Genomic DNA, 25,667 nt, shown 5'->3' with positions numbered 1-25,667 from the left:
GTGTGTGCTCTTGTGGGTCTAGGGACATCTGTGGAGTTAAAGGTTTTAAAGTGAGAAATGGCCACAACTGAGGAGTGACATACCTGCGGTACAAAGTACAGGTGGGCACCATATAGCAGGGACCATCTGTATATATTTGTACATCTATTCTCAGTTGCAGGCATTTTGTACCATTAGTTTTGTTGAATTTCATCACACTGCAGAAAGAATTGCATTTCTACAACAACCACCAGAATAAATCATATGTAAACAATTCCTAACTCAGTGAGGGGAGAGAAATTGAGATCAGTATTGCTCTTCTTTACTTTAAGGAGGATTAGGTGCCTCCAATATAAATTTGTCAATTGTGGCTCAGGACATGAACAAAGCCAGTAAATTCAACATGGATCAAACCCTGAGAAGCCCGACTTTATTAAACTCTACACCATTTTCTTATAATTACATGGGATACATATTTACACAGAACTGGTGCAAAGGTTACCGTATATGCTGTGACACACTGAGCAAACAGACTTGTTTTTTACACTGATCTGGTAAATTTTGTAACTACAGAGTATGCTGCGATGGTCAAGTTGACCAGTTGTTCTGGCCAATGACAGACTCCTTTCAGAAGTTCCTCATCTACAGTGTTGCGTGGTAAAAGTCTGAGAAATTTCAGCTTTAGTTGTTTTGTCATCACAGGACATCAGTTTTTAATAAAAGCACGTGAGAAGATAACTGTTTGATGTATACCAATACCTTTGAAGCACCAGTCCAAAATAACTGATTTAGCATGATTTTAGTCTATTTTTAATTCACTTTTAGGAAACTACTATGCTATCATACAAATCTCCATTAATCTACGTTGCAGTTCAAGAACCTATCAATGTCTTGCTGGCCCAGTGTCCGTGTATTTGTTTGTGTGTAAGCGTATGGGTTTCTGAGTGTGTGTGTGTGTTTACATTTATCAGACCAAGGTCCCTGGAGCAGGCGAGTCAGCGCTCGAGTCTTTCACAGCCAGGTCGTGGTAGAGAGAGAGCTCCATAGACCTACTGGACAAAAAAAACAAATGAATAAAGAATCCCATCCCATCTCTGAAAGTCATTTATGAGCACTCATGTCCTGAAGCCTACACACACATTCAACACAAGTATACACAACAGAACAAGACACACTCGTGACACACACAAACACGTCGACCTATTTACCTGCTGTGCAGCGGGTGACCGTGGAAGCTCGCTGACAGTGTCATCTGTGGGGTGTGGAAGTGAAGGTAAGGATGGTCGCCCTGGACGGACTGGGGCTGGTGTGTCAGGGGGTGGGGGTGTGAGCTGTGCAGGGGGTGATGAGGGCGACGGTGAAGACCAGCCTCTGGCTCCTTAGAGGATGGTGCTGCGTAGCCCAGAGCATTCCTCAGGTACCAGTCCCTGAGGCCTTCCAAAGCCAGGGCCTTGTGCAGGTTGCGTGCTGAGTCCTCCGGGCCCGGGTTCGGAAAGTGAGAGGGTCGGCAAGCCAGCGGGGCAGCAGTCTGCTCGGGCTGGTAGGGGTACAGGGTGGCCGCTGAGGAGCTGGCTGAGACGGCTGTGCCATGGGGGGGCTCAGGATGCCCAGGGAGCAAAATAGCCCCCAGTGGCTGCGGAGGGAAGAATGGTCCACAGGATTTGGTCCGGGTCACTGTGACCCTGCGAAACTCACCCAGCTTGCTCCGGAGCATCAGTGGACTGTGAGCAGGGGGTCCAGTGGGACTCTGAGAGGGGGGTGGATCAGGAAACTGGGTCAATATGGTGGCAGATGAGATTGGAGAGGGATGCCCCTCGGTCTGGATTTTGCTGTTCCCACCAGTCGTGGACGGGTGCTGCCACAGCGGATATTGATGCACTTGTATCTTCTGCTGTTTGCCCCAGATGTAGTCCATGAGGACCGCATTGTAACCCCCTCCGCCTGCACGGCCTCCTACCGATGAGCGCATCCTGCCCTGCTCCCCAGGAGGCTCGCCAGGGTGTCTTTCAGGGCTTCCTCGGAGCACGTAGCGCAGCCGTCCATCCGTCAGTGTCTCGGAACTCTTGTACGGCCCGCCTCTGGGGGGCATTCCGGTGCGACGTCCACCATCCTCAGGAAAGGCTGACCGGTCCAGCAGGGCCTCTGAGCTGTTGCTGCGGCGTGCCTGTGTGCCGGAACCAGGGCATCCACCACGGTCAAAGGAACCTGGCGAGGACCCGTCCTGCAGTGGCACCAGCTGTGGGAAATCAAAGCTGTCTGAACTCTGCTCTGCTGTAGGTCCACCGAGCACTTCAGACCTGTGAGAGGTGGAAAAAAGATGCTGAAACACTAAAAAAATACACATTTGCTCTGTATTAACAATTGGTTATGAACTACTATATACGCTATCTGACCATACATGCCTAGACTGCTCAACACTGTTGGTCATTTATACTGATTATTTAGCTGATGCTTTTTCTCCAGATGGACTTACAGTGTTAAGCTACTTACAGTTATTTACCCAGCTGGGTAATTTTAGTGGTGCAATGTAGGGTAAGTACCTTGCTCAAGGGTACTACAGCTGGAAGTGAGATTCAAACAGGCAACTTTTGGGTCCAGAAGCTCTTACAACTACACTACCAGCTACCCCATTTCCTTCTTCAAAACAGGTTAGATGTCATATCAATTAAGTAAAACTGGTTGACAAAGCCGCAAACCTGTACTGACAATTATTCTGGCGGCCAAAGTAACGCACTAAAAAGAGGTCTTTCTGGATCTGGGGACCTTGGCAGAACACAAGACTCACCTCCAGTGGATGCCGGTTATCGCGGTCCGTGACAGCAGCGGCGTGGCTGGGACGCTCCGGCCCTCCATGTTGGACGTACTTCGCGGAAGGGAGTGACTCGGACTGCATATACCAAGGGTAACAAACTTAAAAGTAAAATTACAGCAGATCAGAGCCACATTTGCCGTGGTCAGTTCTCCCAGCGGATTACACCATGCTGCACTACGGTAGCATGGGTCTCTACAGCTGAGGACACACACCTGGCTGAGCTGGCCACCGAACTGCGCCGGTTTCTCATTTCATAGTAGATCTCCACGGGGGACGGCTTCCTACCGAGCCGCTTGTCGGGGCTCCCCTGGGCTGGGCGGGGGCGAGAGGGGGAGAGGTGGTTCTGGGTGCTGCTTGGGGAGGATTCCCCTGCATGCAAGAGATCAGCAGTGATGCTGACACAGATGTATGCAGGAAGCCATGAGGGAGCAGAATGAGGCTGCGGATATACGCTGCTGTCCATGCAGTTTTGATGAACGATCAGCATCATTCAGCGAGCGCTGCAACCCCTACACTGACTGCTGCTCTCTTGAAAGTTTACTCCTCCAGAACATTAGGTACGCAAACAGTCAACCCATATCCTGGCAATGTCACTGCTGTACTTCATTTAATCACAAAGAGCAGTTATTCTTATTTAGATGCTTAATAAAACAACTTGTATTTGGAAAAGCTTTGTGTTGTGTGTCGGGTGTAAGCACATCTCACCGTTGTCCTGGCCCATGGTGTTCAAAACAGGGGTGCTCTCTGTCTTCACCACTTCATCTAGAGATACGCACACACACACACAACATCATTTCAGTGAGAGGAAACACCAGTCGGTGTACGTCCTGCAGCCCTTCACTCCTCAGTAAGGGGAGCTCCCCTTGCAGCCATCCAGATAACTTTAATATCCTTTTAGTTAAAATAATTGCTCCTCATCAGCATTTCTTTCCAAACCCGTACAGGGTGCCAAATTCAGCACTTTTGCAACTTCCGCCAGAAAAACAAACTGCTGTATTTGCCTGGGGGTGACAAGGATTGGGAGTTCCACTGTTTTCCTTACTCTTGAAAGTAGCATCCACACTTGCTTAACAAGATGACAAACACTGCACATGTTTATTAGATAAACAAGCGCCACGTAGTGCGATTTTATAGCGACAAGGTATTTTTATTTTCAGTAATTTAAAATTTGATTTTAATGTAGTTTAACCTTATTTTCAATCATTTTAAATCAGTTTTAATATAGAATGAAGTTAATACATTTTTTTTTTAAGTCTTGCAAAGCATTTTTATTTATTATGGCTATATCCAAGACTTTTACAGAACCTAACTAGTAAACAAGTATAAAGGGATTTGTTTATTATTTATAATATTGTTTTACTATTAAACTTTTCATGATTTTGTAGGTAAGAAATTTGAAAAAGCCCATAACCTCACACATGTTGCACACACTTATATGATGAACTGCCAACAACCGAGACTGAATAAAAGGTTGTAGAAATGACAACTTTTTTATTCTCAGTAATTTTAAGATTTAAATTAAATTAAATTAAAATGCTAAAACTCATTCTAATTCTTTTAGTTTTTAATTTGAATGTTATTTGAAGTTAATAAAAAATAAAATGCAATAAAATTTCTGAGTGCCAAACTTTTTAATGCAAACATTTTTTTTCAGAATTTCATATTTTTTCATAAAAGGAAACCTAGCACACCAGTTGCGCACCAAAATTTCAGCTGATGTACTGAGAGGTGACAATTAGAAATAGCAATTGCTGCCTTAAGTTTTTCAAAAGGGTGCAGAAAGTGAAAAAGAAGCGAACAGAAGGTGAACGACCTGTAGATTATTCCATGGCTTCTACTTCTACCAATTTTGAGCTGCCAGCAAAGTGCCACCTCTCTGTCATCCTGCACCTTCATGTAACATCTCTGGCTCCAAGATGATGAACATCTGTTGCCTGCACGTCAAGGTCCCACCGCTCTTTTCTTGTACATAAAAATCCCACTCTTGCCATCCACCCCTACGGAGCTGTTGAAGTTGTTGACATTTATATTCATTCATTTGCATTTTTTAATTTTCATTTATTCATTTAGCAGATGCTTTTCTCCAACGGACGTACGACTCACACTAAACAAAAGGGCATTTCATAACAGAAGAGTTAGAGTTATATATGCAGAAATGCAATTTTCATAGCAAACTCAGTTTATCCAACACTGCCACTTTTGCCAGTGAAGATTACTGCTAATATAACTAATGACAAGCCCCCAACCTCCTTACAAAATCTGAGAAATTAACCAGTTTAGTCCCAATGAAGTTCTTAAGTGACCAGCTGTAAAAGTCTTACAATTTTTTATTCATTATAGCTTTATCTGAGGTTTTTACAAAAGCTGGCCAGTGAATAAATTGAGGGACATCCGTATTATTAAGGTTTTATTGTGACTGACTTTGGATTTAAGAACAATTGGAGTTATGAACACACTTCCTATCCCGTTGTATTCGGAAGGAGAGGAGTCATTGTATTCCGCCACCCATTTCTAGACAGTCTGCTTCATATTTAACCTTTTTGTGAGCTCTCACACACCACGTTGTGGCTGAATAATGGAATGCTTTGTGCTTTGAAAAGCAGTTTATATGCTCTACCTGTGTGACAGCCACGGTGGACCATCCTCTTGCTGTGTGAGTGGTGTTGCTCCGGCTCTTTTTGCCTGAGGAGGGCGCCACTGAAAAGTCCTTTCTTCGGCATCCTCTGACTGACCTCCTCCTAGTCACCACATCACAGTGAAGTGAGGTGGAGATATTTAGAGATACTGGATATCCCCACAGCGGAGATACTGTGGAGATATTGATATAATTAAATTCTCCTGCTTACCTCTTCCTTAGAATTCTGCATGGCAACAGAGTGAGCTTTTCCCATTATTGTCCGCACAAGGGGGGGTCTTTCTCCGGCCTCCAAGGGGAACTCACTGGGAAGCTCTCCAGTCATTTCCTGCAGATATTAATGTTGTAGCATCAGAAAGGTGACAAATGACTGCAATATCTTTACCGCATGGGAATGGCTGGTAGTATACTGGTTAAAGCTGCTGTCTTTGGACCCCAAAGGTTGCACGTTTGGATCCCACCTCCAGCTGTAGTACCCTTGAGCTAGGTACTTGCCCTAAACTGCTCCAGTAAAATTACCCAGCTGTATAAATGGGTAATTGTAAGTGGCTTAAAATTGTAGGGGGCGCGGTGGTGCAGCAGGTTTTGCCGGGGCCTGCTCTGTGGTGGGTCTGGGGTTTGAGTCCTGCTCCTGCTTGGGGTGCCTTGCGACGGACTGGTGTCCCGTCCGGGGTGTGTCCCCTCTCCCTTCAGCCTTGTGCCCTGTGTTGCTGGATAGGCTCTGGTTCGCCACGACCCTGCTTGGGACAAGCGGTTGTAGACAGTGTGTGTGTGTGTGTGTGTGTGAGTTAACATTGCAAGTTGCTTTGGACAAACGCATCAGCTCAATAAATAAATGTGATGTAACATCTTATGTGGAATAGGTTACACTGTCAATTAGCAGCAAAAAGGTGACCTTTTGAAACACCCCCATATATCCTAATCTATCGCAATAGGTATTTGAGGGAATTCACCCTTTGAAAAACCCAGATGACTTGTAACCGTGAGCACGGCCACGTTGCTAGAGAGGGATAAGGCTGGAGATGTGGACAGCTGGCATGTAGTTTAAAGGAACCATTCAGTTTCCCACAGCTAGAGCTGTGAAATTAATCACCTGGCAGGTGCTCTCTGCTTCTCCACAACGTGAAATACATAAACTGCTAAATAGTTTTTGTATAAACTCCGGCCATCAAGAGCCAACTGGCAAGCTGCTGTTGCCCTGATCACTCCGATGCTGTTTAAGATTAGTGCTGCAAGAGAACAGCAGGTTACTGTGAGTGACTGATTTAGCACAGGACGCCAAAGAGCACAGATCCATGACACCCCAGCCTGAGCCTGAGCTTTAGCATCTACTCTCTGCTATCCAGGAAAATCCTGGTGGGTTTGCATAGATGAGAAAAGCAAGTGCTCCTCATCAGGACAAAAGGCCAAATGCACACAGATCACCTCCTTTTCAACATGTTCACATCTTCTTGTACATGAAATATGATGGTCTGCATTCCGTAATAAATGACATTCTTTGACTAAGACTACGACTTCCTGTAATTTTACATGTACATTTATTAATTTAGCAGAGGCTTTTCTCCAAACGTGCATCTCAACGAACAATACGAAGAGTGCAGCGCATCAACAAAGGGAGAGATTTGGATGCAGACGTGATTGTAGAGTCCAGTCGATTTGTCACATTCCTCCATATGAACCAGCACACGTGATACGAGCAGCTGCATAAAAGTTTCTATATTATTCAACAATTTCTAATCACAAAATTACTGAACACACACCACATTGGATAAAGAACTGAAAACCTTTGTGCTTTTTGATTTCGGACCTTTCGTGTGTGAGACCACCAAGTGGGGAGAGGTGGAGGAGCGTAGGAGTCTGGTTGGGGTGTATTGAGTGATCAGGTCTTGTAGATATTGGGGAGCAGATCCGTTAATGATACATGACCCCATCCTCTAGTGACTTTGCTCATACCTTTACACACTTTCATATAATGCAAGGTATGTAATGTAATTTAACGGGAAGACATTGTATATTAGAAAGAGCAGGACAGGACACCGACCGCTTCCAGCAGGCAAACCCGTCTGAGCTCCGCCAGCCGACTCTCCAGCAAAGACTGAAGGCTCCGCTTTCTCTCCTGCAGCTCCAGGAGACGAGCCGCCTGCTGCTTGCTATCCCGACAGCTCTGAGGCTCTGCGTGGCAGCAAACACAACAGGCATTGACAAAGTTCACATGTTCACGTTCCCCCAGTTCTTAGAGAGCCAAAACCATGGCATGCATGGCTTGTAAAAGTCATTGTCACAAAGAAGAGTCAAGAGCCCCTTGTGGGTACAGTGATCTGTGATCTGTGACATGGTGTCAATCATTCATTTAGAAAAGACCTGAGAGCAGCTGTAATCTCTTTCCCCAGCTGGGGCACGAACATGGGCAGGATTGTTTCGACTGACTTCGAAACACAAAGCCACCGCTAAAAACACAACATCGCCCTCACCTGGAGCTGGAAGACCCATGGCAGTAATCAGCCGGCCTTTCACCTCCATCGAGTGCGATCGCCCAGTCGTACCAGTCAACTTGTAGCTCACCTACGGATGACAGAGGATGTGATTTACATTGAGAGCAGCTCTACGGTCATTGCGATTAAAGCGCAGAAAAGCACGGTGCATGATGAGCATCTCACTTTGCAGTTATACTCATTAATGCTGCTGTGGTTCAGACTTGTGGCCATTCAGCACTAGGTACTAACTAGCTGTGTCCACAGTGCTGTAGTGAGACCCAGAAGCCTCAAGGGTGCGCCGCTGTGCTTCTCTCTGCCACACAAATCTTCTCAAACACAGTGCCCTGCAACAACACAGAGATTAAACAGAACAAATTATAGTGGGTATAGAATGCACACATTTCATATACTAAACATGTCCAAAACAGTTGCATCAGTAAGAGTAAACAGGCTCAGAACTGCCTCACAGCAGCATAGAGGCACAATGAGCATAGCCAGAAAATGCACACACACACACACACATTTTCAGAACCGCTTGTCCCATACGGGGTCACGGGGAACCGGAGCCTACCCGGGAACACAGGGGCGTAAGGCCAGAGGGGGAGGGAACACACCCAGGACGGGACGCCAGTCCGTCGCAAGGCACCCCAAGCGGGACTTGAACCCCAGACCCACCGGACAGCAGGACTGTGGTCCAACCCACTGCGCCACCGCACCCCCCCCCAGAAAATGCAAATATACACAAATACATAAAGCAACTCAACGGCAGAGGGTTACAGTATTTAGCAGGGGTGGCCATGCAGCTCGAAGGTCCAGAAAGGTGACCAGAGTTCAAGAGTTTTTTCATCTTATTCCGCAGGTCAAGTATTAATGTTTATAGTAAAAGAAAGTTCAACACTTTGGTCAACTATATATGGTTGTGAGAAAAAGTTTGTTTGGAATTGTATGGATTTATAATTATGGCCATTGTACGGAAGAAAATGCTCAATGGAAATAAAATGACACAATGGACAAAAATGTCATTATACTGAATAAAAAGTCTTTTGTATGAAAAACTTAATGTTGAGGGGGTGCAGTGGTGCAGTGGGTTTGGCCAGGGCCTACTCTTCTGTGGGTCTGGGGTTCAAGTCCCACTTGGGGTGCCTTGCCATGGACTGGTGTCCTCTCCTGTGTGTGTCCCCTCCCCTTCCAACCTTGTGCTCTGGCTTGCTGCAACCCTGCTTGGGACAAGCAATTTCAGACTGTGTGTGTGTATATTGTAGTGTTTTTCATTACATGAGGCCCAAGTGTACCTGAAATGTGTGTGAGAAGACTGTCTTATAGCACAGAAACAACGTTCCCAAGAAGCCCATGTATTCTCCACCACACTGAGTTCTGTTGCTCCAGTTTACAGACCCTCTGATTTAACTAAAGCATCTATAAATCCGTCCACACATCCATCAATCCATCCATTATCAATAATGGGTGGCACAATGCAGGGTCATGGTTGTCTGCCTTTCCTGCAAGCATTGGGCACAAGGTATAAGGCAGGGTACATCCTAGATGGAGCACGAGTCCATTAAAGGGACTGATTTAACTGCAGTAGCATAAAGATTTTGAATAGTTTGAAAGGATCGATAGATGTTCTTGCCTCGAGGGACGTGACAAACTGTGAAACTCTGGAATGGCTTTGAGAGAAGGTCTTCCAATACAAAACCTTCTGTGTTCCATATCAGTCTAAATAGGCAGCTCTCCTGAAGGCCACCATATGTGCTTTGAGATCTTACCATGCAACCCAAAGTTCATCAGCACAAGCATCTTGCTGAGATACAGGTTCATAGTACATTACATGGAAGAGACACGGCATGCTCAGAAACAAAGGGTTACACCGAGCAGGAAACTCTAAACTCTAAAACTTCAATCCATCCCACTCCTATGGACAAAGTCCGCTCCTACGTGCTCGTTCTTCTAATTCCTTTTCAATATGTCACACCATCATCACAGGGACTCAGTCTGAGGGCAGTGAGGAAATAACCCTCTTTGAGGCTACATACTCATCAGCAGATGCTTCACAACTCAACCAGAACAAGGGCATTGTGTGTTATCTTCTCTAGATGAAGGAATCTAACATAATAAACTAAAGCTAATACACAACCTTTGGCATGTGTTTGCAGTTCTCGAGTCTGGAACATGCTTTTGAATAATAACGTGCTCTTGGAAATCCTCACAAACTACTCGGATATGACAGGCCTTCCAGAGAGGATCAGATCTCGTAGGCACTGGGATGCTGATCTTTAGACTGTCTTGTAGGAGACTCGAACCTGGGCAGCTACAGGAAGTCATCAGAGCTATTACAGACATATAGACAACAATAAACAATTACAACTTTTACAGAATTCGGTGTGACAAACCTGATCTGGAGAGCAACTGAAAATATCCAGATGTCTTACTCTGCAGTTTTGTGGTTTTTTTTTTTTAATCTTTTTTTATTTAATGCTGCCTGCCCTCCCAGGCTGCTCCAACAAGGGGCGGATGTGCTCACTTCCAGGGAGTAAAGCCTGGGTTTGGGGTGAAAAATGGATGGATCAATGGGCCCAGGGTGGGCCAGTTGACAACGCATTCACTTTCCTCCCCAGATGCAGCTGTATACACTCCAAACAGCAGGCAACGACACTCCAACGAGACAAAAAAAAAGTGCACATGCAGCCGCTACTTGAAACTGGCTGCACTGGTAGGAGGAAAAAATGTGTGAAATTAATACTGTCTGCAGAATGGATCTGCAACCTGGCGTTGGGCACTTCTTATAATTTACGTTCAGCTAAATATAGCCACACTGGCAAGGTGGAAAAAAGTAGAGGCTGCTGGGACCGCTGTCCCTGCAGTAACCGCCAACACAGCTGGTAGACACAGGCCTCCTGGACCCCTCCCTCCTCCTAGCATACCACCCGTAAACAAGGTGTTCAGCAAAGGAACTCTCATTCGGACCTTTGGAAACCTCTGTGGGTCCTGGGGGGGGTTGGGGGGGTGACCTCACATGTTGAGCTTTCCTGCTGCAACAACAGATTGTAGGCCACACACACCAGCAGAGTCCTTCACCTTTGGAATGCTTATGTTTTCCTTGTCTGTAATACTCTGTGATCGATTTATGTGTCAGACAAAGGCAGAATCAGATGGGGGAGGAATGTAGATGCTGGGAGAACGAGGAGATGGAGAAGGAGAGGCGGAAAGCGGAAGAACGATGAGGGAATGGACAAGGCGGACAGAAAAGACATCGGCTTCAGAGATGTGTAGAGGCAGGTAGAGAGTGGTGGAGAGGAACGCCGATTGGAAGACACTCTGCTCAGAAGGCACGGGAGGTCTCCACACACACAGATGACGTCACGCAGGTATAAATCCGAGCTCCTTGGAATCTCCCCTCGCAGTCCTTGGTGGCGGATCTCCTTTTCGGGCATATCTACGGGTTGCGGTAGAACGGTGAGCGGCAAGTAAAGCTTGCAGGCAGAGCAAATCCGTAAACAAGTGCTGTTTATACTCCGACTTCATTCGTTCCTCCCCCACCAGTAACACAAACAGCAGTGCTGAACCCGGGGTGTGTTTACGATTACGTTATGTTTACGGCTTGGCTCAGAGGTATCGTTTTAAACAACACTACTGCAGTGACATGCTTAGTGAAGTTTCTATAATACAAACCTGACTGACTCAGCGATTTACTAATTTCGCCGTTTTGGATCAGTCTGAGCGCTGACCCTGCCCTGCTCTTTTCCTTCAAAACCTGTGACATATAATACATTTCGTTAAAACACCTGACAAAGTCACACGAACCGTTAATGAAATATCATACTGAAACAACGTCCCGTGGGAATGTTCCAGGGCTTCCTTTGAAAAGATCGAGGAAAAAAAAAAATTGTTAAAGGAATTTATCATTGTGCCACAGACGATCTGAGCGTTGAGGAGCGTTAGATCACTAAAGCACACGTCTCCTGTAAAGACCAGTGTGGAAATGCCAATGTGCTATAAAGCACAGCGGCGTGTGCTGCCAATAAACCCCTGTTTGATGAGGAAAGGGAGGAAAACAAGGGGAGATCAGCACTACGTCTGACTCGGGGTTGCCGAGCAGGGCTTCCTGAATGCAGGAACGCCGCAGAGTGAGCCACGGCTTCGTGAATATTAACCTGGTGGGTGGTTTGCAGCTACGCAGGCAACACAACGCACGCCGGCCCAGGACTGCGGCTCCGTCTCCGAGACGAGAGGTCGACCTCAAAAATGTTCCTCTTTACAATGTCCCACAAACTTCGGTAGAAGACCCTCTTTAGGCTTGCAGGCACCCAGAGGTAGAAAACAGAAAATAAAACTTTAATCACTGCCCCAGAACAACACAGTATTCCCTTCCTGTCCTTAGTTTCAAGCACTGACAGCTGGTATGATTTTAACTGCTGTTCGTTTCTTATTTTTTCGTCACTTTTTTCCATTGTACGTAATGCATCTCTTCAGCTTCTCTGTTTTGTATTCCACTCTGAACATGAGCAGCAGGTACTGTAGTGGTTAGAGCTGCACCCTTTGGCCCCCAAGGTTGCAGGTTTGAATCCCACCTTCAGCTGTAGTACCCTTGACCAAAGTACATACCCTCAATTGCTCCACTAAAACTACCCCGCTGTCTAAATGGACAAGTAGTTTACCAGTGTGTGTCAATTTAGAGAAAAGTGGTAAATGAACCCTTCAAAAACTAGTGACAGTTAAATCAAAGTGGCTTCACTGTCATTTCAACCTCATACAGTGAATTGAAACAGTGTTCCTCCAGGACCATGGTGCTACATAAAAGCAATATATTATATTACAATATACACAATAAAAGAACAACATAGTTACAGTTAGTCACTGTGACGCACCCCTGAGATGCTGACGACTCACCAGACTGTTGTCCAGAGGTGTTTATTCAACTGCAGCTCAAACACAATCAACGAGAGTGTTGCCAGCTCATAATACAAGTGCTCCACTGCTTCTCATCCCTCACTGGAGACGGAATGCTATTTATCAACTACTATAGGCCATTTATTCTAGTCATTATTAAATATTAAAAAAATACCAACAAAGACGTGATTGAGAAACTGTATAGAGAAAGGAAGTGATGAGAACATTTATGTTTATTCGGTTAGCTGATGATTTCCTCCAAAGCTGCTTACAATGTTGAGCAACTTACAATTATTTACCCATTTTTAAAACACAGTACTTCTTTTTAACTGGAGCAATTCATGGTAAGTACCTTGCTCAAGGACATTACAGCTGGAGGTGGGATTTAAACCTGCAACTTTGGGGTCCAAAGGCAGCACTTCTAGCCATTATTATCGTTAGATTAAATGATCTTATTCATATCTTAATTATCATAACATTACACTTTATATACATTACACTTTATTATCATTACATCACACACACACACACACACACACATTTTCTGAACCGCTTGTCCCAGACGGGGTCACGGGGAACCAGAGCCTACCCGGCAACACAGGGCGTAAGGCCGGAGGGGGAAGGGGACACACCCAGGACGGGACACCAGTCCATCAAAAGGCACCCCAAGCAGGACTTGAACCCCAGACCCACTGGAGAGCAGGACCCAGTCCAACCCACTGCGCCACCACGCCCCCCTTCATTACATTACATTATCTAATTAATCATTATATTATATTCTTCTGAGATGTATGTCAAGCAGGAGAAAAGTATCTGCAAAATGAATAAATATAACCACTATACTACCAGCTCCCCCGTACTTCACACACACACACACACACAGAGTCTGATGCCACTTGTACCAGGCAGGGTTGCAGTGAGCTGGGGCAAGGGAGCATACCCAGGGCAGAATGCCAGTCCGTTGCAAGGCACAGGACTCGAACCCCAGACCACCAGAGAGCAGGCACAGGCCAAACCCGCTGTGCCACCACACCCCCCATACTTGACATCCAGGTATATTTGTTTCACACAACGTGGAGCCTGAGAAGCTGCCACAGAAAATGGGTGTCTTGTAAGATGCTCAGTATGGCAGCGTAGATGACTAGAACAAGGGACATCCTGGTCTCCGCAATGTCCCACACTGTCCTGCTCAGAAGACGTTGCAGCAGCAAGCGTTTAATACATGACGTGGCTGGCAGGTGAGGGGGCGGGATGCAGCTCTTGTGTGTACACAGCTGGCGGAGGCCTGGCCTCCACTGACCTCTCACATAAACACACACAGCGATCACGCACAGTTGTATGACGTTTAGATGTGAACAACACTTCTTTGCCGACAGCAGCACAATTTTGGGTTTATGAGTAAGGACACCATTTGCAATATAAGAAATATTAACATAAAGTTTGATGAAAGGCAAAACTGAGGCGTATTTCTTTAGCACAACATTTAGACTAGAGGCCCTAAACCTGGGGACCATGGGCCGCTTTGGGGTCTCTGGATGGGCTGCAAGGGGTCCATGAGGTGCACGCTTACTTTGAAAATAGCAACTGAAAGTTAAAAATAAACTGAAAACATGACTATGCCGTTTCTATCTATAACATAATTCTATTTGAATCAAGTTGGGGGGTGCAGTGGTGCAGGGGTGCCTTGCAATGGACTGGCGTCCCGTCCTGGGTGTGTCCCCTCCCCCTCCAGCCTTGAGCCCTGTGTTGCCGGATTAGGCTCCGGCTCGCCGCGACCCCGCTTGGACAAGCGGTTTCAGACAGTGTGTGTGTAATCAAGCTTCAGTGAAATAAATATTTTTGCGCAACATTTTGCAGGAAATTTTTTTTTATTCATCCATTTTTCTAGGAAGGGTTCTTCAGCCTTCAGAGGATTCTTAAAAGAATCTGCAGCCTAGAAAAGGTTAAGAATCTCTGATAAAGATGGTACCTCTGCAATCAGATGTTATTAGCCTTTATTAAATAAGCTATATTCCTATAAGATGTTAGTATACCCTAGAAAAAAGTGAGCTGAATATTTCTGGTGTTCTGCAAATATCTGCTCTGGGCTCTACAAATGGTGGGACAAATTGGAATACATTTTTGAAGTAGATGGCTGAAAAGAAACAAAGAATGACAAACAAAGCACACCTCATGTTCAAACTGCAAAAGGGAAATGCAGCAAAGCAAACTGTTCCATAAACAGTGAGAAAATGCTAATCGCAAAGGGGCGAAAAGGAACAAATTGACAGCTAAGTGCTCAGTTAGACGCCTTGATTGATCTTACTCAGGGGCAGCGAAAGCACAGACTTCGACGGAAAAATTGATTCGCAACAATTTCGCTGAAAAAGATGTGGCGAAACATCTATTTCGGCGAAACGGCGTTGTCGTGACACTACTGCGTTCGCGTGCTGAAAGTGCTGTTTTTAAAGGGGGGGGTTGTGAGTCAAAAAAACACACAAACAGGCTTAAATAAGCAGGCACTTTTGAATTTCAATACTGTGCCGCTACAGTTGCCAAAGGTCACGGCTTTATGATGGACGATGAAAGACGCCCACAAAAGAGGAACCGTAATTCCGTCCGGGAAACGAACGACCCAGCAGGCCTTTGTGTAAAACAAACACCACGTCAAAGGAAAGCATACGTGCCGACGTCGCACCGAGTCCGGCGTGTGTCGGCTGCGTCCTCCCCGTTGCTATCGCGCAACCTTGCCGGATCCGTGACTTGTACAACAGGATCTTCTTTCCATCCACCCCGGAGGGCTCCCGTTTCCCCTCACAACACACTTGTAGGAAAAAGCACTAGTACTGGCACTGGAGGAGCCCTTTTCTTCAGTTCGTGGCACTAGCCACAAGTCTAGTGTTTTCACTTCACTTTTAAGAGATTCTCCCACAGGCCAACAGACATGGTGTTTTTTGCTATTTTGTGGTAACCCTCCACTAGCTCTATACTTTTATTACCCACAACAATGAATATGTCCTCATATCTTGACTATGGCCCATTGAGGTATACACATACACACCCCCACATTGTCTGAAGCCACTTGTCCCAAGCACGGTCACAGCAAGTCAAAGCCTAACCCAGCAACACGGGAGCATAGGGCTGGAGAGGGAGAGGACATACCCAGGACAGGACACCAGCCCATCACAAGACACCCCAAGCAGGACTTGAACCCCAGACCGACAGGAGAGCAGGACCCGGTCAAACCCGCCACACCACCGCACCACCATTGAGGTATAGCAATATTAAAAGACAAGCAAACAGTTGAGAAGGGTATCAATTTTCTCTGTCCTGTCTTCATCTGACCATGTTTTTTTCCCCATCAGTTTATGTTTGGCTCTTTCAAAAGCATGACTAAGTTCTTGTTTTGTTTTGATTCTCACAGTGTGGATGTTGCGGTATATCCAAAGCTGGCTGTTTGTGTCCTTAACTGCTTGGAAAGCATTGCTCGCATGTACATCTGAATCCAAATCATCGCATCTGATGCAAACGAAGACCCTCGAGGACTTCAAGCTGCTTATATTGGGGAATGGAAAGTTAGCCCACAGACAAGCTCTTCTCCAGTCTCATCAACAGCAGCTCAACAACTTCCACCTGCAACTGATTTGAGAGCCACAACAGAACACCACCACCTTGCTTTTTCTAAACACTCGAGGCTGACAGAAGAACACTGCTAACACGAACACAGAGCTTAACCTGTGAACGTCACTACTAGTGTTTCTCAACACCTTACCTGCCACAGAACCATAGAATAAAGATGATCTAGCAAATGCAGTAGTCCTTCCTTAAAGATATAGATGCGTGCAGCGAGGATTTGCAGGTAATATAGAAACTTTTTATACAGGGTGAAAAGGCCAGGATTTCCAAGCATTCGTTTGAAAACCAAGCATTGGTTTTTGTAAAAAAAAAAAAAAAAACCCCAATGATCAACATTAGTGACTATTGATTTCACGGCACAGGGGGCTGCGGTGATGCAGCAGTTTTGGCCGGTACCCGCTGTGCGGCGGGTCTGGGGTTCGAGCCCTGCTTAGGGTGCCATGCAGAGGGCTGGCGTCCTGTCTGGGATGTGTCCCCTCCAACTCCCCCTTCAGCCTTGCATCCTATGTTGCTGGATAGGCTCCGATCCGCCGTGACCCTGCTTGTAGACAGTGTGTGTGTGTGTGTGTGTGTGTGTGTGTGTGTGGGTGTTAACACTGTAAGTTGCTTTGGACAAAAGCATCAGCTCAATACATAAATGTGATGTAACATCTTACGTCTAGGTAGCGGCTCCAAACGCTACACATTTCTGCACTACACCAAACAATTAAAATGATGTAATTCTCTGTATCGAATCTGGATTTCGAACACTTTTTTAAATCATTTTTTCATGCTTCTTATGCTTTTTTTTGAACAGTAGTTTCAGCTCAGACTTCAGACACAACACCACCAGTAATAGATGGGAACACTGACTCTTACAGCAGAAACAAAGACCAAAGTCAACACCCATCTTTCTTCAAATTCCAGCAGTTCTGGGATGTCGTCTGTAGAGATTCCCTTCTTCTCCAAGGCCTGTGGATCCTGACTCCACGTGCCTCGGCGGAGACAGGCAGCTTTATGCATAAATTCATACACGAGGCGGATGAAAAAGGCATCTGAGAAGATGAAAGGCTCTGCTAGTGGGAGAAACATGTGAGGGTTCTCTCTGAGAAAGCCGTGGGGACTCATTCACCAGCACAGCTGTGGGCTTCCTGCAGAGGTCTCCGTCCCCCCGGCCAGGGGTGGGGGTTGAGTGGAAAGGGTGGAAGGCCGGGTCCAGGCAGGATGGGGGAGCCCACCACACTGCTTTGGTGAGGGCTACGTCTCACGCTTCAGACGCCCAACGTTTCCTCTGAAATCGCCTGGAACCACGATATAACCAGTGTTTCCGACACTTCGTGCTGGAACGCTGGGTGTCATGCTGGGACCACCGCTTCGGAGCCAAAATTCAGTTGGAAAGCTTGCTGGGCTGCAACATGGTCATATTAAGTGGGTGTCACGGCAGCAGGGCACCAATCGCAAACGTTGCCAGAATCCCAGCAACACTCCCAGCAGTCACTCTGCACCTCCTTTGCCAGGGAGTACATTCAAACTTAACAGCCTATTTACCATTTAGCAATGTATTAATTATTTATAGGAGCTGCTTTGTAAGGTACAAGAAAAATATGGTAATATGAAACTGGAAAATGTTTTTAAAATAATGAATGTCCAGATGAGACACATTGTATATTGCCTTTTTTTGTCGATTATTTAAACATTTCCCCACTATGATCAGGGGTGAGAATTCCGCAAAGTTTAGAAAATCTGTAGTGGCTGTATGGTAAAATTGGCTGTGCGTATTTTAAGGTAATAAGACCTGATAATGTCTTGGTATGGTATTAAAAAAAATGGTAAACTACCATTTTTTACCAATGGGAAGTGAACTTTTAATATTGTTACTGAATTCAGGAATTCTTGCTAACTTTGTTGCCTGCACTGAGCATCTCTCCTGGTGTACCTGGAGTTGAATGTGTGTACCTGGGGTGTGATCATTGCTGACCTCTGAGGACCCTAAACAGATACACAGCTGCTCTCCTATCTCTCTGTCGTCTATGAAAAATTTGTGGGGTAAGGAGAGGGTTTCTGGTGTCCAAGATCATGGTAGGGACAAACAACAAGATTTGTTGTTTGTTTGTTGTCTATCTGTGTTCCAGCCAATTGAATGCAGGGAGTTATTTGATTCTACCACGTTCTTCCCATTATCAAAGAATGTGGTACGGTCAAATAACTCCCTCCATTCAATTGGCTGGAACACAAGTGAACCATTGTCTACTGAACTTTGTGGGTGGGGTGTGTGTTTTCAGTAGTGGCTCATAGGGGACATAAGGGGAAAATGACTATAGACCCCAGTTTCTTCATCAGGCATGTTCCAAGCAGAAAAGACTGACTCTAGAGGGACCAGCTAGGACTATTCAACTAGGTTTGGGTTCTAGGCAGGCCGTAAACCACGTCATGGCAAATGAGCTGCTTTAACTTCCATTCAGAGCTCTTAGCCAGGTAAGGAGAGCTTGGAACCATAATGGAACGAGCACTCCAGGAATGCGAATGAATTGCCCTGGAGTGGGTCATGACTGCCTCCTTGAAACACTGAGTGTGTGCGAAGGGGATTTGCGGACTGGCTGTGCTCAGGTGTGTTCATTTTCCTCTGAACGGGATCACTTCCACATCTCATCCAGCACTTGCACAAGTCTTCCACCACTCAGCAGTAAATGTGCTGGTAGGTCTCAAGGGACAGAAGTGTCCTTGATGAATCCCTGGAATGAAGCTCTTATTGTCGTCATCAACGGATATTTAATTTACTCTTTAAGAGGTGTGTTAAGGGGAAGAACTGCATCAAAATCTTTTTTTAATAAGCAAACAAAAACATGCTGAGGTTGCGAACAATACATTCGCGGAGAAATATTCCCAATCTCCGGTGATTGCCTTGAAAACATGACCTACATATTTCTGCCTATCATGGTTTCAGTTCTTCACAGCACCGCAACGCAAAATATGTGGAACGATGAATGGAAACAACGGCGAGGAACGCAGTTGGCGGTGAAGGCATATGTTGCATGGCAACAATGTGGAAAATCATATTCCAAAAATAGCTGCATATCATGAGTACGGTGGAGTACTGTCAATAACCCTTAACCCCACCTCGTACCCATTCATAGACATCTGGAGGATGGTTTGCGTCAATCAATTATGATCTGTAACTCATATCCTGATATAATCTATTATACTAATAGTTTATAAATTGATATATTTTTCCATCACTATATTAAGCTGGTCTCTACTAACTTAGCCTGGACAATTACTGAAATTATTTCCAATCCATTAATAATGTCCATGTTTTGTTGTAAATTACTGCAATGATGCAAAACAGAAAGCGTTGCTTAAATAAGTGTCTTTATCCTTCAAAGTAGCATCAAAACCCAATAGAAGGTAAAACTATAGACGCGCACTGCAAAATAAAGCCAAACAAGATGGTGTTGGCGCTTCATTCTGAAGCTTCTGTCACCACTTCATTCTAAAGCTAATAAAAGCCACAATGAGTCGGTGTTGTTTATTCCCAGGAATGTGCTGAGAGGTTCAGTCAGCCGGTCTGACAAGGCAGGGAGGATGACAACAAGGTCAATATGCAGTCTTCTGACAAGTAGCCGGCTGTACGGCTGCGCGAGTGTGTGTGTTTTGCGAGCATACACGCGTGCACGTGCGCCAGGCAGAGTGGCCTTCCGCCAAGTGTAGCGGTGCGAACGGCGCTCACGGCACAAGACGACCGCACCGAAGACAGCGGGAGACACTGCGGCAGCCACATAGCTGTGTTTTCCAAATCACGGTGACTCACCGTCTAGACGGGGCATGAGCACATCCGACCATGTTCAAACCAATATCCCCGCTGTAAAACATGGCTCTGGAGCTTAGCTACGTTGCTCACATAAAGGCCCCGCGGCCCTCATACCGCCGTAAGGGGTACGCTACGGGAATGTCCAGCACTCCAGCCACGAGCCACAAAACGCTCTTCGGCACAACTCGTGATTTGACAACACGAGTCAGTTACAGAACCTCCTTTGCATTGGTGAAGAAATGCTTTAAAAGTTGCGTGAAACATTGGCGGTGCAAGCCCTCGCGTTCATTTTCTCAACAAACTTCTGTCATCATGAGTATTGCTTTTGATATTAGATATCATATTAAAATACCGCAGTATGGCCAAATAAAAAAAAAAAAAACAGCCTTCGACATAAAAAGTCAGGGTAAAGACATATTAACCCCACTTTGTTGGCTCTTATGTTAGATAAGAATAAAAATTAATTAAGTCAGATTTTTAAAATTGGGAATGTAATAAAAATTCGAAATATTCGTTTGGTTCCTGCTTTTCCAAATAAACAACCCCCAGAGTTGATTAAGAATGTATTTAACACAGTGGATCTGACAGTTCCTCCTTGATCAAATTCTCTGGCCAGTTACTGTAGAACAGTACCGCTTAACCTCACGGTACCACCTTACTGGTAATGTAAAAAACAATGTATATTTCACTTTGAGCTCTTTTTCTATAAAGAATCCCTTGACATATGAACCAAGGGAGCAGCATACAGGTGAAGGAGGATTCATTATACAAGTGAGAAAAGAGGTATCGAGGGGTACAGCCATCAGTTCTTACCTGTTATTGCCCCGGACCCCTTCTGCTCTCTCACATGCCCTGGTGTCCCAGCCTCGAGGAGGTGGAGGAGATGCAAGGTGGTGTAGCCTTCCCCCTGAGTGAATCCACTCTGCTGGGGGCACAAGGACAGATCCTGAACACTACGCACTGTCGAAGACCCGGCACCCAGAGTTGCACGACAGTGTTCCGAGGAGAAGCAGAGGACCCCGTGGGGAGGCAGAGGTGGGACACCTGCTTTTGCAGCCAGCTAGCATAGTGCAACAGCCTATTTGAATTCAGCACTAACACTGGAAATTAGTTCAATCAGATAGACTTTACAGTTCTGTGTGCACTATGGTATATTACACACACACACACACACACACACACACACACACACACACACACACACACACACACACACATTTTCAGAACCGCTTGTGCCATACGGGGTCACGGGGAACCGGAGCCTACCCAGCAACACAGGGCGTGAGGCTGGAGGGGGAGGGGACACACCCAGGACGGGACGCCAGTCCGTCGCAAGGCACCCCAAGCGGGACTTGAACCCCAGACCCACTGGAGAGCAGGACTGTGGTCCAACCCACTGCGCCACCGCACCCCCCTATGGTATATTACTGTGTATAAAATCATGTGCAACTGAGAAATGTTGAACAAAGCCTATCACTAGTCCATTCGCCTGGTCAAAGCATAAAACGTAGATAAAAATAATATTACAGTAAACTAACAGAAAACCTTGCAATGGTAAAATATTCAAGAGCGACACAGATGTCATAATTAGACCCAAATTTATTCAAAACTATTCATGACTTTCTTCAAAAATTCTAAATACATTAAAACCAACTGACTGCAAGAGAATCCAAGGATAACCTTTTTTTTTTTATTTGTTCCATAGGGGGCGTGGTGGTGCAGCGGGTTTGGCTGGGTCCTGCTCTCTGGCGGGTCCGGGGTTCAAGTCTTGCTTGGGGTGCCTTGTGACGGACTGGCGTCCCATCCTGGCTGTGTCCCTTCCCCTCCGGCCGTACGCCCTGTGTTGCCGGGTTAGGTTCCGGTTTGCCGCGACTTCAGTCAATGTGTGTGTGTCCTATTTGTTCGCTGGTTATTTCTCTTTCATTCGATTGCGGAAAGTTACCGTTTGTCTCCGAAATTGCTGCGGACTGTGCCGTATGACAAAGGGTATCTCTTTAGGAGACAGCAGACCAAAGACGCCGTGTATTCTTAGGTCTTCACCGAGCGCACGAAAACTTAGTAACATGTATAATACCATAATAACACGAAGAGTATCTAGAGTAAGAGGAGGTGGAGAGCCACGCAAGTGTTCCTGAGCCCCTCTTAAAAGACTCTCGGAGAGAAATGCAGCGTAACTGTCTATTTTAGATTAGTGTAACCAGTCTGATTTTACAGCTGATGGTTAGCAGCACTTATTTGGCCCCAGTTCCATTTAAAAAACAAACACCCCCCTGTAGCATTTTGCATTTGCAGAAAATGCACAGTGTCCCACACAGTGGAGAAAGAGAAAGGGAGGAGAGAGACAGGGAAGGCAGAGGCCTTTGATTTTGGGATCTGATTAAAATATACGGCAAGCCTCCAGCGGCAGTGTGTGTGCTGCCCTGAATGTCTAATTGGAAAGTGGAAGCACGGCGAGCTCTAATTATACCCATTGCTGCGCGCCGTCTTCCTGTCTCCCTATCCGTGTCCCCTCTCTCTCCACTCCTCCCACTGCCCAGATCCTTCTTTCCCAAACAAAATGCCCCACTATTCCCGGGTCTCCATTCATCCCTTTCCTTTTCCACCCCTGGCTTTCAATCTTTCCCACTGAACTCCCTTCCAGGAGTCAAACGAGTTCACTTGAGAAGGACCTTGAAGAAATGCCTCTCTTACCGCCCCTCGTCAACAGATGTGTGTAAAAGCACGAGAGAAAAGGTGACACGGCACACTGGCCGGCGCAACAAGATCTCCGAGGCCTCGCCGAAGCCGCCGTCCGCTCCTCTTTCCAGTTAACCTTGTTTCCTCCAGAGAGGGGCCTCGACTCCTCTTCCACGATTTGCAGGCAAGAGCACTGCGCGCCTTTATTTTACCCTCCACATCACCCAACAGAAGAGTATTATTAAAAACTTGAAGGTTTTGTTTAAATTTGCATCAGCCACATAACAGCTCCTCGGTACTGGAGGGCACCAAAATATTATAAATAGTACTGGTGGTGGAGTTATAGACAAATTGGAGGGGGGGGGGAGCATAAGGGCTTGCAACACCCCCCTCCCATTATTAACCTCTATATATTTGATACATTTTATACATACATACAGCAGCACGCAGAACATTCAGTCCACGTTGTTAATGCAATGTGAAACACGTTACCGTTTGTTGTTATTAATATACAGGTAAATGGTGGGGCGGGTGGGTGTCGAGTGAGCGGCCACGCACCTGTTCGGGTGGATCCGTCCTGAGTGGACAGGGATGTGGATGTGGATGTGGGGACGACTCAGCATCACAGCATGCGTGCCGCGCTTCAGCAATGACACATGATCATGCCGCACCTGGAGGCCGCCGCCGCTGCCCTCAACACAGTGTCACAGCGACGGGCTGGGAACAGGGACGCGTGTTTTCGCCAGCATCAGTTTTTCCCACTTGCGCGGAGAGAATCAACTCCAATGGCATCGGAGGATCTTGTTGCTTCAGCGCAGGAGGAAGGAAGGGCGCCGTTCGCGCAGCTCATCGAAGAGGGAAGAGAAATGTGCGCAGGCAGAGCAGATGTGAGATGGGACAGCGGCGGGAGGAAGAAGAGCGTCTCTCTCTGCGTCCCTGCAGCCGGGTCTCAAGGAGCCGCTGAGGAGAGGTGTGCAGGAGCTCCGCGGCCGCGCGCGGCTCCGCGAGCGAGCCCCACGGCGGCGGGGGGGGTCACCAGTGACACGCGCGCACTGACACCACGCATGAGAGCGGCGTGCGGAGGGACTGGCCCGGGCGATCGCCGCTCCGAGGCGGAGAGCAGGTGTCTCGTCGCGCCGCCCGTGTCACGCTCGCACAGACGCGTATCGCGAAGGCGCAGCGCAAACACGCGTGCATCCGCGTGCCGCGCGGGTCCTGCAATTTCAACAAACAGGTAGTCTCTGCTCTTCTTCCTCAAAACGAGTGCTTGAAACGTTGGGCGCAAATCACAGCGAACGCTCCCCGCGTTGCCCCGCACACACTGCAAGGGGGATTTTTTAAAAAATTCATTCAACACTGAATGGAATGTCTTTTGCTGCAGTTCAAGCAGCCGATCCGCGGGCTTCGCGGCGCGAGGTCGAGGAGGAGCCGCGGCGCAGCAGGGCGTTGATTTGACGGAAAAACGGGGCTGTTGTTGCGATTCCTCACTTTCGGTGGGCTCACGTTCCCATTACTAAGGATTCATCGGATGCCTCCCCTCTGCGCTCTGCATGCGGGTCCTGCGGTCCTCGGCATCCCCACGGCCGTGGATCCGGGAGCTCCTCGAGCAGCGCACGCGTGTCACCCACCGGTCCGTGTGAAGGTTGGGTATCTGTTCTCTGCTCACTCACTCACTCGCTCTCTCTCTCTCTCTCTCTCTCTCTCTCTCACACACACACGCATACATACAGACAGACACACACACTGCGATCATGCTGCTGCTGCTTCCCCGCTGTTCAATATTCCAAAGCCGGCCTCTGCAGTTAACTCTTTCCTTGCCGCCACCCAATTAACGCGGATACCCTGCTCTTCGCTGAAGGACTCCATCCATGGCATCCTTAGAACTGAAGAAAATATTTACAATTCTTTGGCGTACGCCAAAGAACTGTAATTTTTTAAATACTTTATATTATTCTATACTATATATATAATAATGTATGCGATAACTTGCGTATGGGCGTAGCAATTTTACCTCACGATGTGATAATTGCTAATTGCTTACTCTAATGGAGGATTATAGAATGAACGAACGTGGCAAGAAGCTCGTTTAAAAATGTTGTGCAGATCGCGTGTAGCTCAGTACAAGAGCAGAAGGCGACACAGCTGCACCGCCGCACCGAGCAGGGAAACCGGCGGCGGGTTTTCGTTCACAGTTAAATCCCCGCTCTGTTGAACGTGGGCTTGGGAGCAGCGCCCCCTATAGGACTGTAACTAACTCATTTACGGCTCGCGGACGCTCGCGGACTTCAGGCGGCAAAATGAGGCGGGAGAAATTCTCGAGCGGGTCACCTCTCGGTGCACCTGAGCTCCTGTGGAGGGCGGTAACTGCTCTACTGTCGATGAGGCACACAGCCCCAGTTCGTCTGAACAAAGCAAACATTAAGAAATAGGCCTATTGTGCATTAGAAATAGGGTCTTTGTGCGACTTCAACAGAGCATCTGTGAAGTGAGGACTTCCCATAGTATCCTTAATAATCCCAGTTCATTTAATTAAAATAAAATTCTACATAAACTCATTGAGACAGTGATGTTCATAGGTTTTTGCTCAATGGAACACACATAAGTTCCAGGGGAAAAAAAATGCAGGTAATCAGTTGAGAGAGGTGATAAATTTCATAGTAATGGTGTACATTAATTCCTTTGGAGTTGTTTAAATCTCTACAGTGTTGTTTGCTGTATGTATTAAATCTATACACACAGGCCACTTCAATAGATACACCTAGCTAGCATTCGAAACCCTTTTTTAACCTTCAGAACACCATG

The 25,667-nt window shown here is 46.6% G+C and overlaps 1 protein-coding gene and 1 long non-coding RNA gene across 5 annotated transcripts; both read right to left on the bottom strand.

Annotated features, from left to right (window-relative positions):
* Positions 1-8,142, bottom strand: ccdc120b (coiled-coil domain containing 120b). 3 transcript variants are annotated; one of them, XM_029247901.1, is made up of 10 exons: positions 8,084-8,142; positions 7,898-7,988; positions 7,468-7,598; positions 5,638-5,754; positions 5,409-5,529; positions 3,497-3,553; positions 3,004-3,160; positions 2,765-2,866; positions 1,188-2,276; positions 1-1,031 (listed from the first exon to the last, which is right to left on the bottom strand). In XM_029247901.1, exons 1-10 carry the CDS (start codon positions 8,129-8,131, stop codon positions 947-949), a joined length of 1,998 nt encoding a protein of 665 aa, XP_029103734.1. In that variant the 5' UTR covers positions 8,132-8,142; the 3' UTR covers positions 1-946. The 3 variants fall into 3 exon arrangements, with proteins under 3 accessions (XP_029103734.1, XP_029103735.1, XP_018581042.1); XM_029247902.1 differs by having other exon boundaries at positions 1-1,028; XM_018725526.1 differs by having other exon boundaries at positions 3,004-3,103.
* Positions 8,143-8,180: 38 nt separating this feature from the next.
* LOC108918400 (uncharacterized) lies at positions 8,181-23,682 on the bottom strand. 2 transcript variants are annotated; one of them, XR_001964845.1, is made up of 3 exons: positions 23,424-23,682; positions 21,003-21,114; positions 8,181-8,244 (listed from the first exon to the last, which is right to left on the bottom strand). It is a non-coding gene; the product is annotated as an uncharacterized LOC108918400 (long non-coding RNA). The 2 variants fall into 2 exon arrangements; XR_001964846.1 differs by having other exon boundaries at positions 21,003-21,111.
* Positions 23,683-25,667: the final 1,985 nt, after the last annotated feature.

The sequence above is a fragment of the Scleropages formosus genome, chromosome 22 (assembly GCF_900964775.1).
Source record: "Scleropages formosus chromosome 22, fSclFor1.1, whole genome shotgun sequence".
Taxonomy (NCBI): domain Eukaryota; kingdom Metazoa; phylum Chordata; class Actinopteri; order Osteoglossiformes; family Osteoglossidae; genus Scleropages; species Scleropages formosus.
Note: the sequence above shows the minus strand (reverse complement) of the source record. Positions and strands in the feature narration are given on the sequence as shown.

Excerpts from the sequence above, each read along its gene's own strand:
- ccdc120b (XM_029247901.1), bottom strand. The coding sequence starts at position 8,131 with ATGGCCACAAGTCTGAACCACAGCAGCATTAATGAGTATAACTGCAAA. Across the intron at positions 5,755-7,467 it reads GGGTTTGCCTGCTGGAAGCG|GAAATGACTGGAGAGCTTCC; the intron begins GTCGGTGTCCTG and ends TAATATCTGCAG. Across the intron at positions 3,554-5,408 it reads CCACCGTGGCTGTCACACAG|ATGAAGTGGTGAAGACAGAG; the intron begins GTAGAGCATATA and ends GCGTATCTCTAG.